The sequence below is a fragment of the Lipomyces arxii genome, assembly GCF_038497795.1.
Source record: "Lipomyces arxii strain Phaff 12-163 unplaced genomic scaffold V1512scaffold_5, whole genome shotgun sequence".
In the NCBI taxonomy this organism is placed as follows: domain Eukaryota; kingdom Fungi; phylum Ascomycota; class Lipomycetes; order Lipomycetales; family Lipomycetaceae; genus Lipomyces; species Lipomyces arxii.
The window spans coordinates 66,664-82,621 of NW_027117704.1; the positions used below are offsets into that span (position 1 = coordinate 66,664).

The 15,958-nt window shown below is 44.0% G+C and overlaps 11 protein-coding genes across 11 annotated transcripts; 5 read left to right on the plus strand and 6 right to left on the minus strand.

The window, feature by feature from the left end:
* Positions 1 to 1,448, minus strand: V1512DRAFT_236633 (S-adenosyl-L-methionine-dependent methyltransferase; the record flags this gene model as incomplete). The annotated part of the gene is made up of 2 exons (XM_066914125.1): positions 1 to 1,231; positions 1,292 to 1,448. 2 exons carry the CDS (start codon positions 1,446 to 1,448, stop codon positions 420 to 422), a joined length of 969 nt encoding a protein of 322 aa, XP_066772027.1. The 3' UTR covers positions 1 to 419.
* A 177-nt stretch (positions 1,449 to 1,625) lies between these two features.
* Positions 1,626 to 2,660, plus strand: V1512DRAFT_260905 (SAC3/GANP/Nin1/mts3/eIF-3 p25 family-domain-containing protein). Its single transcript, XM_066915950.1, has 3 exons — positions 1,626 to 2,194; positions 2,240 to 2,371; positions 2,440 to 2,660. The coding sequence occupies exons 1-3, from the start codon at positions 1,670 to 1,672 to the stop codon at positions 2,572 to 2,574; spliced, it is 792 nt and encodes a 263-aa protein (XP_066772028.1). The 5' UTR covers positions 1,626 to 1,669; the 3' UTR covers positions 2,575 to 2,660.
* V1512DRAFT_236639 (WD40-repeat-containing domain protein) lies at positions 2,572 to 3,781 on the minus strand. Its single transcript, XM_066914126.1, has 2 exons — positions 3,532 to 3,781; positions 2,572 to 3,485 (listed from the first exon to the last, which is right to left on the minus strand). The coding sequence occupies exons 1-2, from the start codon at positions 3,696 to 3,698 to the stop codon at positions 2,648 to 2,650; spliced, it is 1,005 nt and encodes a 334-aa protein (XP_066772029.1). The 5' UTR covers positions 3,699 to 3,781; the 3' UTR covers positions 2,572 to 2,647.
* An 88-nt stretch (positions 3,782 to 3,869) lies between these two features.
* Positions 3,870 to 4,930, plus strand: V1512DRAFT_260907 (surfeit locus protein 6-domain-containing protein). The gene has a single exon (XM_066915951.1). The coding sequence runs from the start codon at positions 3,920 to 3,922 to the stop codon at positions 4,883 to 4,885; it is 966 nt and encodes a 321-aa protein (XP_066772030.1). The 5' UTR covers positions 3,870 to 3,919; the 3' UTR covers positions 4,886 to 4,930.
* V1512DRAFT_132631 (COQ9-domain-containing protein) lies at positions 4,917 to 5,880 on the minus strand. The gene is made up of 2 exons (XM_066912969.1): positions 5,173 to 5,880; positions 4,917 to 5,124 (listed from the first exon to the last, which is right to left on the minus strand). The coding sequence occupies exons 1-2, from the start codon at positions 5,750 to 5,752 to the stop codon at positions 4,949 to 4,951; spliced, it is 756 nt and encodes a 251-aa protein (XP_066772031.1). The 5' UTR covers positions 5,753 to 5,880; the 3' UTR covers positions 4,917 to 4,948.
* On the plus strand, positions 5,729 to 7,728 carry V1512DRAFT_260909 (DHHC palmitoyltransferase-domain-containing protein). The gene is made up of 6 exons (XM_066915952.1): positions 5,729 to 6,103; positions 6,149 to 6,302; positions 6,352 to 6,434; positions 6,478 to 6,713; positions 6,761 to 6,957; positions 7,006 to 7,728. Exons 1-6 carry the CDS (start codon positions 6,009 to 6,011, stop codon positions 7,495 to 7,497), a joined length of 1,257 nt encoding a protein of 418 aa, XP_066772032.1. The 5' UTR covers positions 5,729 to 6,008; the 3' UTR covers positions 7,498 to 7,728.
* Positions 7,729 to 10,014, plus strand: V1512DRAFT_260910 (uncharacterized protein). Its single transcript, XM_066915953.1, has 4 exons — positions 7,729 to 7,805; positions 7,858 to 7,914; positions 7,964 to 8,104; positions 8,152 to 10,014. The coding sequence occupies exons 1-4, from the start codon at positions 7,755 to 7,757 to the stop codon at positions 9,964 to 9,966; spliced, it is 2,064 nt and encodes a 687-aa protein (XP_066772033.1). The 5' UTR covers positions 7,729 to 7,754; the 3' UTR covers positions 9,967 to 10,014.
* A 27-nt stretch (positions 10,015 to 10,041) lies between these two features.
* Positions 10,042 to 11,918, minus strand: V1512DRAFT_260916 (acyl-CoA dehydrogenase/oxidase). Its single transcript, XM_066915954.1, has 8 exons — positions 11,577 to 11,918; positions 11,505 to 11,527; positions 11,306 to 11,454; positions 10,645 to 11,260; positions 10,571 to 10,603; positions 10,472 to 10,524; positions 10,399 to 10,423; positions 10,042 to 10,353 (listed from the first exon to the last, which is right to left on the minus strand). The coding sequence occupies exons 1-8, from the start codon at positions 11,883 to 11,885 to the stop codon at positions 10,308 to 10,310; spliced, it is 1,254 nt and encodes a 417-aa protein (XP_066772034.1). The 5' UTR covers positions 11,886 to 11,918; the 3' UTR covers positions 10,042 to 10,307.
* On the minus strand, positions 11,919 to 12,595 carry V1512DRAFT_260917 (uncharacterized protein; the record flags this gene model as incomplete). The annotated part of the gene is made up of 2 exons (XM_066915955.1): positions 11,919 to 12,465; positions 12,521 to 12,595. Coding segments are annotated over 2 exons (182 nt in total), but the record flags the coding sequence as incomplete, so codon positions are not given.
* V1512DRAFT_236654 (adaptin N terminal region-domain-containing protein) lies at positions 12,378 to 15,479 on the plus strand. Its single transcript, XM_066914127.1, has 9 exons — positions 12,378 to 12,932; positions 13,023 to 13,074; positions 13,121 to 13,252; positions 13,299 to 13,356; positions 13,401 to 13,514; positions 13,564 to 13,695; positions 13,745 to 13,866; positions 13,913 to 14,124; positions 14,169 to 15,479. The coding sequence occupies exons 1-9, from the start codon at positions 12,878 to 12,880 to the stop codon at positions 15,341 to 15,343; spliced, it is 2,052 nt and encodes a 683-aa protein (XP_066772036.1). The 5' UTR covers positions 12,378 to 12,877; the 3' UTR covers positions 15,344 to 15,479.
* V1512DRAFT_236659 (bola protein) lies at positions 15,291 to 15,955 on the minus strand. The gene is made up of 3 exons (XM_066914128.1): positions 15,799 to 15,955; positions 15,622 to 15,752; positions 15,291 to 15,569 (listed from the first exon to the last, which is right to left on the minus strand). The coding sequence occupies exons 1-3, from the start codon at positions 15,884 to 15,886 to the stop codon at positions 15,525 to 15,527; spliced, it is 264 nt and encodes an 87-aa protein (XP_066772037.1). The 5' UTR covers positions 15,887 to 15,955; the 3' UTR covers positions 15,291 to 15,524.
* Between the last annotated feature and the right edge of the window lie 3 nt (positions 15,956 to 15,958).

A 15,958-nucleotide genomic window follows, 5' to 3' on the forward strand; every position in this document is an offset into this window, starting at 1 on the left:
GTAAAGGTGGCGAAAAGTTTATCAATTATTTGATTGTACAGGTACCGAAAGGCGATAGATGCTTTCTAGTTAATCTCGTGACTGTTTGACAGTAAGTCTGTTTTGACAACCAGTAGAAAATTTTTACAACTTGGGTAACAGCAGGTGTTGACATAGTCAAAATGTAGAATTCGGCTACGTCAAGCAGACCCTATCACAAATCAGGCGAACGCTCCGGCTTATTTGAAATTCCAAATCTTAATCTTCTCCCAGCTCAAGACACAGTGTGAACAAAGGTCTTGAAACCTTAACTATACCGAATTCCAATAAAAATGAAATCAGTTACGTCGTCACAAATGAACGCCGTGAAGGAGGAGGGCTCATACGAGTCGGGAACTAGTGGGAAAGAATTTATTGTGCAGGTGTATCTATTTGGTGAATCAGCTTATATCTAACAGTTGGCTCATCCAGCCCCAGTCTTTGTTGCAATCGTTGCGCCAGGCGAGGAATGTACGGATAACCCCAGCCGAGTCTCTCATAGCGCCTGTGTTCCATACATCAGATGTGTCTGAGAAACAAGTGCTTTGGATTTCTCTGAGCTGGTCCTCGTCTGCGATTTCGCACGCGACAGCTTTGGCATGGGCTGCATTCGCGATGGCGATAATTCTGTCGTAGAATTCTACACCGCCTACAAGCGCCAGTTTCGGTTCATGGCGCCTGACGGACTGCAAGACGTGGTACGAAGAGTTGTAGTGCTCCTCTGAGATGTACGGTGGATTCGCTATGACAAGATCAAAATATTCGTCTGGGGTGTGGAACGTGAACACGTCATCTTGCAAAAACGTTACAGACACATTATGGTCAATCTGCCCGAAATTTCGCAATCTGTTTCTTTTAGCCAGAGCAACAGCAGTAGGTGAGATGTCGACACCTGTGATTTGTACCGAGTGCTTTGCCGGCGGTTGCAACTGCTGGGCCAACAGCAAAGCAAGACAACCTGTGCCTGTGCACAAATCCAGGACTTTGATCACATCATCAGCCACGGATGAGTTTGAATCAGAAACAGAATTGGATCCAGAAACAGACGGTTTGACAAAAAACGGATGATGCCGTTTGATTGCTTGAGAAAGAGCCATGCCCCATTCTTCAGTCTCCCATCGTGGGATAAGAACACCAGGTCGACAGAGTATATCGAGTGACTCCCCGAATGGTTGATTGCCGAGAAGATACTGGAGTGGGACTCCACGCACTCCTCTAAGATAGCACAGTTTAAAAATCATGCGATTTATTTGCGGCTTCTGCAAAAAAATACCACGTCCAACAGCATCTGCTGCCTTTTCATGGACATGGTCAGTGATCCATCTCAGTTCAGAACGAGCAGATGAAAGTTCGCGAAGTTCGGGTAACAGAAGCAGTAAGTTTGGCGACTCGCGTTTAGCAGCCAGCATCAAACTTCTGGGCAGACGCATAACATTTTCAAAGACCAGAATTTACTTTAAATTGACGTACAAAGTAGAAAAGAAAAGTGAGAAGAAAATATCGTTGAAGAGAAGTGGTAGACTACAGCCGGGTAATTCAATAATTAGGATTAGGGTATCACAGTGTCGAATGTCGTAGCATCGCAGAGTAATCAGGAACAAGGTGGATGGATACTTTGATTGAGTGATCTCATACCTTTTAAAGTGAACAAATGTCAGCCAAATCGTTCGAATCAAAAGCGCAAGAATTGTCTGCAGCATTTGCAGCAAAAGATTATGAGAAATGCGCAAACTTACTGCCGGCACTCAAGATCACACTGTCACAGCTCAACCTGCTTGTGCCTCTTCCATCGTCTGATTTAAGTCTGTTGGCGACAGCGAGGGATATCCTTGAAATTGGCGCGTTGTCGTCGATATTTCTACGCGATGATGAGATGTTTAGCCGATACTTGTCCCAGTTGAGTCCATTCTATTCGCTGAAGGATAAGATACAACCGAGTTCATCGAATGAGAAGAAACTTATTGCGTTGAAGCTGTTGCTGCTGCTTTCGACTAATGACATTGCCGAGTTTCATACTGAACTTGAGACGTTGGAAGATGAGGCAGATAGCGATGTTTATATTCGCTATCCTGTGATGCTCGAACGGTGGCTGATGGAGGGTAGCTATGATAAAGTGTGGAAAGCTACTACACAGACCAGTGAGGTTTTAACAGAAGAGTTTGCATTGTTTACTGATGTATGGCTGGTTTTTATACTGAGGAGAATCGTGCTAACAAAGAAGATCCTGGTTGACACTATCAGAAGTCAGATTGGCACTTGTTCTGAGAAGGCTTACCCATCGCTTCCACTTGTGAACGCGAAACACTTGTTATTTTTTGATTCAGATGAAGATCTGGCAGGTTTCATTAAGCATGTATGTAGACCCTGATGCACTTTGCATTTTCTGTTACTGTATATGGTGATGGTGCTAATATGATTTAGCGTGGATGGACTGTTGAGAAAGGCCGGATTTACTTTCCCAACGTCACGGCAGATCCTCTGAGTAGTGGAATTCCGATTGAGAATATTATAGAAAATACCCTTGGGTACGCCAGAGAGCTCGAGACAATTGTTTAAGTTGACTGCGACAATGAATTTGTCAAAAATGATGTCAATACTGTACAATAAATTACAATCTAGGGTCCTTCTATTATGAAACAGACCAGAAGTTCAATTTCTTGTCGTAAAAACTGCAGGTCGCTATGCTCTCGCCGTCTGGTGTCCAGTCTCCGCCGTAGACCATGCTGTCGTGGTTATCAGTAATGTAGGCATCGACGTAGCATTTCGTGGCTTCGTCCGCACTTGAAAGTATTCTTGAACCGCCGTGCATGCAACAAGCAAGCACATCGGTCTGCATGTCAGAAGCAGTGCACGGAATCAGCCGCCATACTCCACCTCCCAACGGCAGTTCGTCAACTACTTTACCGCGCCCGTACGTACCTCGCACGTCCCACATCCGTAGAGATTCGTCGTATGACCCTGTCCATAACGTCATGTCGTTGCCTTGAAACGGCAATATTGCCGTCACTCCAGCACCATGTGACCGCGAGTCTTTCCAAACTTGTACGTCCATGCGAAGGTCGAATGCTGACAGACAACTGTCATCACCTCCGCTATACAGAACCGAGCCGTTGCTGCTGAAGGCCGAAGTCCATGCTTCTAAACTATGTGCAGCATAAGCAGTTATTAACGACGGCATTTTGGTGCTTGTCAATGACACAACTTTCCATTCTCCAGATGATAAGGTGACTGAGATCTTTGTAGGGTCAGCAATGGAAAAGCAGACAGAGAGAGCCAAAATGCCAGACGAGTCTGCAACTTTGTATGTCGTGATTAAGTCAACTTTTAACTTGTCGTCGTCTACTATACATCTCCATAGACATATTTTCCCTGTGGAATGAGCTGATACTAATAATGAAGCATCATGTGGAGAGAATTTCAGATCCAGAATAGAAGAATCAGCAGAATTTACAGAGTTGACTTGTTTTCTAGTATATGTTAGTAACCATTCAAACTGAGCTTCAATAAACGAACAATTTATCGTTAAAACAGTCATATATAACGAGTGCTCCATGTCTGGATCCGTCTTGTTCGAGCTGATAAGTTCCCACAACCAAAAACCGACTGTCGAGTGGACAAAATGCAAGTGCACAAGGCGGCCATTCGGTCAATTCCGATGCAACAAGTTCCACTATCGCCATTAACTTTTTGTATTCTTCCAATCAAATGTCCGACTGTTTCGGACCCATTAAAGACTTAAATACTCCTTTTCATTCGAGCAATGCTGACCTTCGAAGAAATAAATTGAGCCGCACTATATTTAAAGTTACACCAAAACAGAAAGCGAACCAAAAATTGGGAGTTTTCACCAAAAAAAATTAAATTTTGCTTCGAGAAACCGTCAAAATATCGAGGCAACGAAATGACTCGAAAACCAGCGGCTTTACAAAATGACGAAGATCTTGAAGAAGAGAAGTTCGAGTTGAAAATGAAGGGTTTAGCGGAAGAGGAAGAGTCTTCGGTGTCGTCGTCGGCTGGTTTGCATTCATCACAGTCGTCTGAAGCTGGGTCAGAAACAGAAAGATCAAGTACGAATACGAATGATGGAAAAGACGATACTGTGACAAAAACTGGACCGCCTATTGACGAGCTACGTAGGCGTCTTCAAGAAAAAATCCAGACTTTACGCGCTCAGAGAAAAGCACCGGGGAGTGGAATACCAGGTGCACCTATAAACCGGGATGCCATTCTACAGGCGAGAAAGATGAAAGATCAAGCCAGAAAGGAATCTTTAAAACGAAAGCGGGAGGCTGCTGAAGCTGAAGTTAAAAAGGAACAGGAATCAAACAATAGTCTATCAGTCAAGACCGAGTCCAAAGTTAAAGAACCCGAGATTGACACGTCTAGCACGATATTTACTAAATTTGCATTGAAATCTGGAGAGGAAGTTACAGCAAATGGAGAGATACAAGCAAAGAAGCGAAGGAAAGGACCGGTTGACCTTCTTGGTCAACTTAAACATGTCGAAGCGAAACGAGCAAGAATAGCGAGCATGGACAAGGACAAACGAGCGTCAATCGAAGAGAAGGAAAAATGGAAACGGGCAATCAAGCAAGCTGAAGGAGAAAAGGTTAAGGATGACGACAACCTACTGAGAAAGTCTTTAAAGAAACTGCAAAAGCAAAAGAAGAAATCAGCACGAGAATGGAAAGAACGAGAAGAAAACGTGGCCAAGGGAATCAAAGCCAGACAAAAGAAACGAGAAGAAAACATTGCAGCAAGAAAAGAACAAAAGAAAGGAAAGTCGTCAAAGAAATCAAAAGGCAAATCGCCATCAAAGAAGCGAAAACGACCTGGGTTTGAAGGTGGAGTCAAGAGCAAAAAGTAGTTAGACTTCGTTGGTTCAAATTGCATTTTATATACATTACAAGAAGCATCTCGATTTTTTTCTTTAACGTCGTACGAGTTGCGATCGTAGTACATTTAGTCCTGCCATTGCCGTGAACCCAGCCCAGGTAGAAAGTCCGTTTATCATTGCTCCTGCCTTTTGAACTTCTGCTAATCTGCGATCCAAAAATCCCCATGTCATTTCAAAATTTAGTGATTTGTCTTGAGTCATGTATAGTTCTGTCATATTAGTCTAAAACATCAAGACGAATCAACGCATCATCGTACCTGTAGCAGAATACACAGCAGCAAGACTAGCACGTCTCGTGTACCAGTCAAATTCAGAAGACTTATCACCAGACAGAAACAGAATTTCATCACTTAATTTGGCTAATTCCTTAATAGCTTGTGGAGCATAGTCTGGCATCACCATTAATGCTATAGCCTCAGGCCATCTCTCAAGTACTCCAATGTTTCCGTTTAATCTCTCTACACAGTATCTTCTTAGTTTTCTCTCCATACTAGAACCTTCTTCTTCATCGATCTTGGCCTTCAGCCCTGCCAATTTGGTTCGTTCAATGTATAAATGATATTTGACTTGTTCAAATGCTCCATTTCGAAACCCGGCATGAGTAGAATCTGTATAGCCCTGATCCCGACATCCATTGACTAAACTCTCCTTTGAAAATCCGTATTCTGGCACATGCTTTAAAGCAGCAGAAAGAACTTGTGCTTGGGCACTAGAGTATGGTGAAGAGCTGAGATGATCGTACGAATGGTATGCTTTGATTGAATTGTAGCATGATTTGTTGGTCAATTGACATTTATACAGTCTTTTTACCAGTAATGAAGACCCCTTTGCTGTCATTTTAGAGTCAGTGAAGCTGTGAAGAGTAAATTGATGAAAATTGTGTCAGAAACTCAGGAGTAAAGTGCCGAATCTCCCATTTCGACGGCTTGACTTTTTCTACTCTCAATCAAAAATTACTGCCAATTGAATTGGTTTCATAGTTCAGTATCAGCTGAAGTGCTTTTGTTGTTTCATTACTGCTGTTATACTGACCTTCGACTGAACTACATCGTATTCATGTCGTAACGCTGAAGAACAGCCCATCAACTTCAACATGCATTTCAGTGCTCTTCACTATGTCGTCACGTTCATAGTCGTATTTTCTACTATAGTCTTCATCGTGCTATTTGGTCGTCTTCCAACATTTAAGTACGTATCTTTAAGTCTGATTGAACTAACTTTAACCGTTTGTAGGGGAACTTTAGTTGGAAGGGCACATATCCTGCTGGCTCAAAAAGTACCAGAGAAACTAGGTAGAATAGATTATGTTTTGACTGGTGGAAAACTTAGTCAGTGGCTTGGTGGATATGGCCATCATCTAGTAAATGACAAGAACTGGGCTGTGGTGGTACTATCCTTAATCGCTGACGGTGTAAGATTGTGACTGACTTGTCTAGATATTTTACTCTGCTATTCTTACTGTTTCGCTGTTTTTCTTTTTCAAAGATGCGTGGCAGTATATCACTAGTCCAATTCACAGGTACGTAAAACCATTGACATCTGTTTCGGTGCTGACAGTCAAGAATATTTATTCCTCCATTAGCATTCCAGCCCTATTTCTATCTTTATCTTGCTATTTTTACGGATCCAGGCACTATCACTGCATCAAACGTATCTCGTTTCTTGAAAGAGTTTCAGTACGATGACATTATCTTCTACAAAGACCAACAGCCATGCTGGACATGTCACACTCCCAAACCAGCTAGAAGCAAACATTGCAGCGTTTGTAAGCATTGTGTTGCGCGGATGGATCATCACTGTACGTATGATACCTTGTCCTAAGACGCAATTGCTAAATGAGCTCAGGCGCTTGGATTAATAACTGCATCGGGTACTACAACTATCGCTTTTTCCTCGGTTTTGTAGCGAGCAACCTCGCAATGCTGATATACGGATCGTACTTAACAGGAATGGTCTTACACGGTGAGTACTTGCGCCAATACTTCCCGCAAGGCTACGCGGATGCTCCAAAATGGTACTGGGCGGACGGGATAAAATGGCTGGTATGTAATAATCGCGTATTTGCAAACCAAACTAACACGTCCTTACAGAGACTGATCCATTCAAAAAATTGGACCGCAGCCGTCTCCTCTCTGTGCATGATTTCGACACTACTCCTGCCCCTCGTCATTGCATTTTTGGCTCAGCATATCTTATTCATCCACCAAGGCGTGACGACAAACGAATCTGAAAAATGGGTTGAGGTGCAGTGGGCCGTCGAGTCAGGTTTACTGTACGTGTACGAAAATGGAAATCCCTCTTCTTTTGAATACGACACCGGGTCAGGCAGTGGAAGTGACGGTGAAGCCGTGAGCTCGGTACATGCCAGAAACCCGACATCGCCACAGTCGAGACCATTACTAGAAAACTCCGGACGACGGATTTACATTCACGTGTACAGCGACAACGACACGAACAGATTTATACCGCCTGGTATGGTCAAAGTCGAAAAAGTACCTGATTTGGAATCGATCGTGAACATATACGACAAGGGTGGGTTTTTTAAGAATTGGGGAGACGTGTTTTGGCCGAAGCAGATTTAATTGTGATTGTTTGTGGTGTGTTTATAGTGAACGAAGTTCGAGTTTGTAAGACGTAATTGTTTGCAGTGAGTTACAAAGCAAGAATAATGGCAAGCATTTTGAGCAGTTAAGCTGTGCGACTCGAGCCGCACTTGCCTATGTACGCCCCAATAACTGCGGCTCATATAATGCCCCGGGCTGTATTCAAACGAATGCTCATACGGACATGCCTCCTCTTCCTTATTTTCTCCACAGTACGCTTTGCTTAGTTTGTAACTATGATTTTTAAAGAATTTAAACCTCTTTTTTGCGACTTATTTGTCTCTAAAGTAAGTACGTTTAACAAAGAAAACGCGGTGAAATCAGACTTAACTCATCCAGGGCAACAAACTTCACAACTTAAATCAGATTGATTCCGTCAAGAACGACGACGTTAAGGTACTACTTGATCTTCTGTATTAAACTGTGGTAGTCTAATACTTTACAGCACATATTCTTTAGCCGTTCTGAGGCCGCTGCGCCCGGCTCGCACAGAGCCGCCGGCAAGCAAATCTTTGATCGCTTTGTCGATCGCACTCGCACGGTGAAGGTTAAGTCTTTCGGTACCACACGAGAGCGCTCCAAAATTGTGAGCCCATTTTTTGTTAATACAGACTAATACTTAATTTAAAACAGCAATTCAAACGCGGACCTGTGACTCCCCCACCTGCTGCTGCCCCAGTCGGAATCGCATTGCCCGCACCCATCGAACTCGCATCTGAAGCAATTATATCAAAGACCTCTCTGCCTGTTTCTGTATTTTCTGACCCTGTTGAGATTGTTACTGTTAATAACCCCGTTTTTCCTGTTGTTACTACGTGCTATCAGGATGTCCTTACAGCCCACGAGGCTGACCGTGACCGTGAAATTTCCACCAGCAAGAAGTGGATGCAAACTTTAAAACGTGCGCTCACGATCAAGACCGAGCATACCAAGTACTTATCTGAAACTGATCCACTTATGTTACCTCTTCCGTGTGACTCAGACTATTCTTCTGAAGCTGTCCACTGGTACACTTTTCGCAAGACCCCGCTAATCAAGAAGACCGGTACTTGCGGATACGGACCTCTTCCTGCCGATCATATTTTCCCTGATCTGCCTGTGATTTACTGGATTGAGGTGCCCGACTGTTCTTCTTTAATTGTTGAGTCTGACGTTACTGGCATTTCTCTCGCTGCTGCTTCTGCCACCAACTATTGGACAGTCGCCGAGTCCTGCTCGGCGAACGACGAAATAAAGTCTGAAGTTGTTTCTAGACCAATTCATTTTTCAGTTTCTTTTTATAGGGACGGCGCGTCGCAAGTGCCCGTTGCCCTCGCCGAAACCACGGACTGTACCGAGCTCGTAATTGATGAAGCGAATTGCGGCACTACTTACAAGAGCACCGTTCTTGCTGCCTCTTTCTCCAAAGACAAACCTTCTTGCAAGCCTGTCGATTTCTATTTGGACCGAGACCATGAAGACGACGGATCAAGCGACGCTGATATAAAGACCAGCGCCGGCAGTGCAATGACTACTGACGAGTTTGGTCAGCAGTCTTATCGATCCGCGGCCACAGTCCAGCCTCTTGACGACTCGATTTTAATTCAAAAAGCATTGGTGCCCTTCCAAGGACTCGGTCAAACTGTCATGGCTCATGAGAGTCATGGACAACTCCAAGCAACACCACTTACTACCGACAACATGAACAACGAGGTTGAATCCATCGTTGTTGACGATCAGTCGTCCGCAGGCGTATCCAGACCGGCGGCTACCAAAGTGGACAGCTCGGGCCCATTTACTGAGACTTCGCTCTCAGTACACTCCATCTTTGGCGGTGCTGATCCGCCCGCCAGCAATTGTGTTTCTGTTGACGAGGTCATGGTTCCGACTGTAGCGGACAGCCGTCTGATTTTGGAATGTGATGCTGCTGACGATGACGTCGAATTCGAATCGCCTTACAATGAGCACGACCCGCTTCTTGATTTGTCTCTGATTACTGAAGATGCCGGTATGGCTAACACCAGCCATACCGATGTATCTGTTGCCACGATTTCTCTTTCGTTTTTGGAGAACCGGGAGAATGTCGACACGTCTCTGCCGCTTACTATGCAGACAGTGGACAAATTCACGACCGCTACTCAGTATGGATTCTCGTTATTATCGTCGACCGTATCTGGAGTTCTCGGAGCAGTTGGCGAAAACACAATGAAGGCTGTCCAAGTCCGTCGGTCGCAGCCAGCTCAGGGTGGCGAAAGTGTTTGTTTGAACAAGAACCCCTGGATCGACACCACCGTCCGCTTAAAATCCGCCGTCCAGCCGACCGCGTGGAACAGCACGCTCACCTCCGTCTCTCGATCGATTGCGGGCTACTTTACCGCCTCGAGTCCTGTACAGATCGATGACATTCCTGTTTATTCGTTTACTGAATTTACCGAAATGAAGGATTTGTTTCAAGTAAATCGGGCTTGAATTTTTTGTATTGTATTTTTTGATTTACGTGAATTGGAAAAAAAAAAATTAAATTAAATATCGTGAACGTAATTGGTGATTTCAATTATATGCTAAGCCGTATTTATATTCAGATATAATGCCAAAGTAAATCCGTTTTTGGTGAAAAAATCGAAACTCATAACGAAGACGTACAATCTGTTAAATGCAATCTTTTTCACTATTTTCTTACATACAAGTATGATTAAACAGAGCAACAAAAGAAGCAATACTTTAGGGCAGTATGGTGCGTACGCAAACGTACATACGTCTACGCTTCCATGTTTCAAACAATTTTTGACTTGTAATTTACACAAGATTATCTAATAAAATGCATTAAAGCCTGTAATTTGCCGTCCGAGTGCCAGTCTATTTCAATTAGTGTAGAACAGATTTACGACATACTTTACTTACGCATGGATATCACTCTGACCTTCATCTAAGATAGTTGTCAGCAGAAATACACACCAGCACTGAAAGAACTTACAAGTTTGTACAACAAACAGGTTTGCTACGATTCGCCCAATATGATACTCGTCACTCTCAGGTTAGTTTCACCTTCAATATAAGGCGACTATATACATACCTAACGGCATTCCCACCAAAAATCTCCATCAACCTACAAATTAGCATTACACAACAGAAGCTTACGGCACATACTTTCTCGTATCCTCCAATGCTCTATCACAATTATGCCGCTTGATCAGGCCAATCATTTCTGGCGCCGCAAGTCCGGAATCTTTCAACCGGCCAACCTGCACACAAGCAACAAGTCCGTACGAAATGTCAGTCAGTGCATCAGCCAGTTTCTTCTGAATTAGCTGATACTTTGCAAGCTGGTTACCCTTGAATTGAATTCGATCCATAGCATACGTTCGAGCAAACCCCAGCGCGCCTTCAAGAGCCCCCATTGTACCCCACGCAATTCCGTATCGTGCGCTATTCAAGCAAGAGAACGGACCCTTGAGACCTTTGATAGTTGGAAACATGTTCTCCTTTGCGACTTCTACTTCATCCATGTTGATCATTCCCGTGATACTAGCTCGAAGGGCGGTCTTGCCCTCAATTTTCGGTGTCGCCAATCCAGGTCCAGCTTTTTCGCGCTCAATTAAAAACCCTCTGATCTCTCCGTCAAGTTTAGCCCAGACCAAAAGTACGTCGGCAATTGGAGAGTTTGTAATCCAGTTTTTGGCACCGGACAGAAGGAACACTCCTTCTTTGGTCGGATGCGGTCTTGCAACAGTCTCCATTGATCCCGGATCTGAGCCATGATTCGCTATGCTATGTCAGCGAAACACAAAATATAAAAGTAAATTCCTACGTTCGGTGAGCCCAAAACAGCCTATAATTTCGCCTGTCGCCAGACGCGGAATAAATCGTTCTTTTTGCTCTTCAGTGCCAAACATTTCAATTGGGTGCATGACCAAACTTGATTGTACACTCATAGCAGATCTGTATCCCGAATCAACACTAAACGGCTCTCGTTAGTCAAGAATACGACCTGCTTCGTAGAGGCATACCGCTCAACTTCACGAGCAATCAACTAATGAACTGTTAGATCAGCTCCGTATTCTTTCAACATGTATGTATACACCATAAGCTACTGAGCTCACACCAGCACAACCGTAGCCTTCAACTGTGGAACCCAAAAATCCCAACTCTCCCATCTCGAGCAAGATATTCTTGTCGAACGTTTCATTGCGATACGCTTCAAGCACCCGAGGCTGTAATTTCTCCTGGCAGTAGCGATGCGCAGCAACTGAAATGGCTTGTTCCTCATCAGTCAACAACGTATCCAGTAACATTGGATTCTGCCAATTGAACGACGACGCGTTCCTGGTAAAGGTCGGGACAGCTGCTCGTGGGAGCTTTGAGCGTAAAAGCGAGCGCATTGAAGACATTTATGTTGATTTTGACACTCAATTGAGTCGAGCAGGTTAATGCTTATTAAATAATAATTTTATTGCTATGCTATATGAATGTGAGTAATCTACGGGTCGCAAATACTTTCTCCCCACAGAACTAGTTGAAATTCCCATATTTCGGCCCGAGACCAGTAAACTTTAACTAGCGCCGACCTTACAAAATGCCGAGTTTACGTAATTAATTAATTATATTAACAAAATATAGCCTTGCTTATTGCGTATGTAGTTACACAGCATATAAACAGCTTGGAATGTCAATAATTAACTAATCTGACCAAACCTTAGGTCAAACGTGACTCAAATCTGATAAGACTGTCTAATATGAGTCTTATAAGATCAGATTGGCCCGCATGGTCATTAACAAAACAGATTGTGCTTCAAAGTGTCCTCGGGATTAAGACGCGACCAAAATGTAAATACGTAAATTTCATTATGAATGCTGTTATTAGTCAAACGCAGCCAGAGGCAATTGGATCATTCCTTTCAAACCAGATAATTTCTGTGCCACGAAACTGAATATCAAACAAGAGCCTAAAAACCCTACGAGATTTAGAAACTATTCAGAGGTATTAGTTACAAGACCGATCCAGAATCATGAACGAATCTCGTACTGCTTGTCTTGAATATTGTCGCTCTTCTTCGTCAGTTCTGAAGGAAGAGAAGATCCGACGCGGATTTGGAAAGCCCTTGAGAATGTAAGCAATACACTTTAAATAAACAAACAACGCCCTTCAATACCATGACTATCAATGCTATATAATGCGAAGAGTGACTCGTGGAGAGCTATTTGATATCAGGAGTAATCAGCGTAAGGGTTTTGTGTGTATTTGGCTTTGCAACAACTACGCGATCACTCGAAACAAATCGGGCATTTCGACCTTCTCCACCGCGATTTCTCGATAAACAAGAGAAATTCAAATTGATATTTTGCAGCTTTTGAAGCACTCTAAGTGATTAGGCACGAAGCAATGCAAACATCAATTGAAAAGCGCATCCGAAGCGTGTTCCAAGTCCCGCGGAAAGGTAATGCCTATCATTTTATTCTCTCGCTTCAAGGCATCAAATGCAAATTGCGAGGTTGTGAGTGATATCAATGCTAATTGAGGAATCTAGGTGAAGCATATGAACTTAGAAGTGGATTAGTATCGCAATATGCGTATGAAAGGTGTGTGCAATTGTGCTGATTAGGAGAAATCCTAACATTTAAACAGAAAGGATGCAATTCAAAGAACTATTGCGGCCATGACACTAGGAAAGGATGTCTCACCTTTGTTTCCGGACGTTTTGAAAAACATCGCGACGCCTGATCTCGAGCAAAAGAAGCTCGTGTATCTCTATCTGATGTATGCTTATCGACGCTATTTTCCAGTAATCCGCTAACATAATTAGGAACTACGCAAAAAGTCACCCAGATTTGTGTATTCTGGCTGTTAACACCTTTGTTCAAGTATATACTACTTCTACTATCTCTATATGTACTTACAAGTCTAGGACTCTGAGGACTCAAACCCGCTTGTTCGAGCGTTGGCGATAAGAACTATGGGCTGTATTAGGGTCGACAAAATTATTGACTACATGGAAGAGCCACTGCGGAAAACACTAAAGGTAAGGCGCTTTTATCGCATTTCGATTGCATTGACAATAACGCGCCAAGGACGAGAGTCCATACGTTAGGAAGACTGCAGCTATATGCGTTGCAAAGCTGTTCGACCTTAATCCAAGTTTAGCAGTCGAAAACGGCTTTTTAGCAACGTTGCAAGAAATGCTTGGTGACGCTAATCCAATGGTATGTGTGCAGGAATACCCTTGCTTATAGAATACTCATACCTTTGAAGGTTATTGCAAATGCTGTCTCCGCTCTTTCTGAAATCCAAGAAGCTGCACCAGAGACAAAAGCGTTTGTCGTGAACGGTGCTATCTTAAAGAAGCTGTTGACAGCGCTGAATGAATGCACAGAGTACGTTTAGATCTGATCTTAGCCTTGCGACTCTAACGACTTGCAGATGGGGCCGGGTTTCAATTCTCTCATCGATAGCAGACTATAAGACGACGGATGTAAGGGAAGCTGAACACATTTGTGAGCGTGTGGTACCTCAGTTCCAGCACGTCAACCCGAGCGTTGTACTCGCCGCAGTCAAGGCCATCATTTGCCACGTTCATATACTAAACCCTGAACTACAAAAACAATATCTTGACAAGATGTCACCGCCTTTGGGTAAGTGTCTTGCACAATACCGCGGAAGTATCTAACACGTATAGTCACTCTTGCCGTCTCAGCACCAGAAGTCCAATACGTTGCGCTTCGGAACATCAACATCATTCTTCAAAAGTTCCCAGATATTCTTAGCAACCAGTTGCGGATATTTTTCTGTAAATATAACGATCCGTTGTATCTTAAGGTGGAAAAACTAGACATCATGGTCCGAATTGCTAACCCACGGAACGTTGACGCGCTGCTGGCGGAGTTGAAGGAGTATGCTTTAGAAGTTGACATGGATTTTGTGAAGAAGGCTGTTCGGGCTATCGGACAGTGTGCAATCAAGATTGAGGCGTCGGCACAGCGATGCGTTAATGTTTTGCTTGATTTGATTAACACAAAAGTTAATTACGTTGTTCAGGAATGCGTTATTGTCATGAGGGATATATTACGGAGGTATCCAGGCTACGAAGGAGTGATTGCAACGTTGTGCCAAGGAATCGATGAATTGGACGAACCCGAGGCCCGAGCGGCCATGATTTGGATTATCGGCGAGTACGCCGATAAGATTGACAATGCGCTTGAGATTTTGGAGATGTTTGTCAGAAGTTTTATGGAGGAGACGACACAGGTCCAGCTGCAACTGTTGACGGCCACAGTCAAGTTATTTTTGCGCAAGCCGCAGGAGTCGCAGCCGCTGGTGCAGAATGTGCTGCAGACAATCACGACAAAGTGCGACAATGCCGATCTCCGGGACCGCGCGTACATATACTGGCGTTTGCTGTCGACCGACCCGCAGACTTCAAAGAACGTCATTCTAGCATCCAAGCCGCCGGTCAAGAACGTTATTCAGCATTTGCCTGGGCCGGTGCTGGATGAACTTCTGAGAGAGCTGTCGACCCTGGCGTCGGTGTACCATAAGCCTGCGCACACATTTATTGGCCAAGGCCGGTTTGGCGCTGATGCGTTACAGAAGAAGGCGCTCGAGGAACAAGCGCAGCTTGCACAGGAGGAGCCGACGCTCGCGGCAAAGTCCGGTAATTTTGAGAACCTGCTTGATTTGGACTTTGATCTTGAGCCGGCTGGCAACGCGTCACCGACGTTAAATTCGCCACCGCCAACCAACATCATGGCGGCCATGAGTCTGAACTCGACGCCGTCACCGCCGGCACTAGACACCAGACAGCCACAGCAGTTCCACGGTAACGTGGAGGATTTATTGGGGATGTTTGATTAACAATAGAAAAAGCACAATGACTTCTATTTTAAAAGAAGTAGCCATTGATGAACGTTGCATATCGTTCGAATTAAAATGTCTTGAATGCCATTAATATCATACTTTTTTCCAACACAGTACACTTTCATAAACGAGCAAATGCAACCGGAAGAACGCCGTAGTACCCATATAATACAAATCCTTATTGCTGTTGCTTTTTTGCCCACTCTTCTGGTGTGTAATCCTTCTAACAGTTTTTGTCAGCGCGTCAATATGGGAAATTTTGCAGTTGCACGTACTTGAGTGAAAGCGTGAATAGCCGCGATTTCGGCCTTTAAAGCAGCATTCACAAGTCGATGACGCATGAGTACGCCTTTGCCTGCAAACAGCGGAGACACGACGACGACTTCAAATGCTTGTCCGCAACCGCCTGATGAGTTTAGTCATTTCAGAACACATCGCTTAGGTACTCGTACCAGAAATGTCGACGACTTCGACGTGGGTCGCGTTTAATTTTTCACGTATAGTCGCGTCAAGTTGTGCTGAAGCTACACCGTCTACCATGTTTATATTTTATGCTGTGTTGTTTGTATGTGAAAATTGGAGATCCGGGGTTTGCGTGAGATTTGAAAATTT

Coding starts and splice junctions, on each gene's coding strand:
- V1512DRAFT_260916 (XM_066915954.1), bottom strand. CDS start 11,885: ATGTCTTCAATGCGCTCGCTTTTACGCTCAAAGCTCCCACGAGCAGCT. Junction 10,604..10,644: donor GCATTGGAGGATACGAGAAA/GTATGTGCCGTA, acceptor GCTAATTTGTAG/GTTGATGGAGATTTTTGGTG. Junction 10,424..10,471: donor CCTGTTTGTTGTACAAACTT/GTAAGTTCTTTC, acceptor CAACTATCTTAG/ATGAAGGTCAGAGTGATATC.
- V1512DRAFT_236654 (XM_066914127.1), top strand. CDS start 12,878: ATGCAAACATCAATTGAAAAGCGCATCCGAAGCGTGTTCCAAGTCCCG. Junction 13,515..13,563: donor CACTGCGGAAAACACTAAAG/GTAAGGCGCTTT, acceptor TAACGCGCCAAG/GACGAGAGTCCATACGTTAG. Junction 13,867..13,912: donor GCGCTGAATGAATGCACAGA/GTACGTTTAGAT, acceptor AACGACTTGCAG/ATGGGGCCGGGTTTCAATTC.
- V1512DRAFT_236639 (XM_066914126.1), bottom strand. CDS start 3,698: ATGGCGATAGTGGAACTTGTTGCATCGGAATTGACCGAATGGCCGCCT. Junction 3,486..3,531: donor GACTGTTTTAACGATAAATT/GTTCGTTTATTG, acceptor AACATATACTAG/AAAACAAGTCAACTCTGTAA.
- V1512DRAFT_260905 (XM_066915950.1), top strand. CDS start 1,670: ATGTCAGCCAAATCGTTCGAATCAAAAGCGCAAGAATTGTCTGCAGCA. Junction 2,195..2,239: donor AGTTTGCATTGTTTACTGAT/GTATGGCTGGTT, acceptor CTAACAAAGAAG/ATCCTGGTTGACACTATCAG. Junction 2,372..2,439: donor TGGCAGGTTTCATTAAGCAT/GTATGTAGACCC, acceptor AATATGATTTAG/CGTGGATGGACTGTTGAGAA.
- V1512DRAFT_260910 (XM_066915953.1), top strand. CDS start 7,755: ATGATTTTTAAAGAATTTAAACCTCTTTTTTGCGACTTATTTGTCTCT. Junction 7,806..7,857: donor GCGACTTATTTGTCTCTAAA/GTAAGTACGTTT, acceptor TAACTCATCCAG/GGCAACAAACTTCACAACTT. Junction 8,105..8,151: donor CACGAGAGCGCTCCAAAATT/GTGAGCCCATTT, acceptor AATTTAAAACAG/CAATTCAAACGCGGACCTGT.
- V1512DRAFT_236659 (XM_066914128.1), bottom strand. CDS start 15,886: ATGGTAGACGGTGTAGCTTCAGCACAACTTGACGCGACTATACGTGAA. Junction 15,753..15,798: donor CGAAGTCGTCGACATTTCTG/GTACGAGTACCT, acceptor TAAACTCATCAG/GCGGTTGCGGACAAGCATTT. Junction 15,570..15,621: donor CTATTCACGCTTTCACTCAA/GTACGTGCAACT, acceptor AAAAACTGTTAG/AAGGATTACACACCAGAAGA.
- V1512DRAFT_260907 (XM_066915951.1), top strand. CDS start 3,920: ATGACTCGAAAACCAGCGGCTTTACAAAATGACGAAGATCTTGAAGAA.
- V1512DRAFT_132631 (XM_066912969.1), bottom strand. CDS start 5,752: ATGACAGCAAAGGGGTCTTCATTACTGGTAAAAAGACTGTATAAATGT. Junction 5,125..5,172: donor TGCTGTGTATTCTGCTACAG/GTACGATGATGC, acceptor CTAATATGACAG/AACTATACATGACTCAAGAC.
- V1512DRAFT_260909 (XM_066915952.1), top strand. CDS start 6,009: ATGCATTTCAGTGCTCTTCACTATGTCGTCACGTTCATAGTCGTATTT. Junction 6,104..6,148: donor GGTCGTCTTCCAACATTTAA/GTACGTATCTTT, acceptor AACCGTTTGTAG/GGGAACTTTAGTTGGAAGGG. Junction 6,958..7,005: donor CGGACGGGATAAAATGGCTG/GTATGTAATAAT, acceptor ACGTCCTTACAG/AGACTGATCCATTCAAAAAA.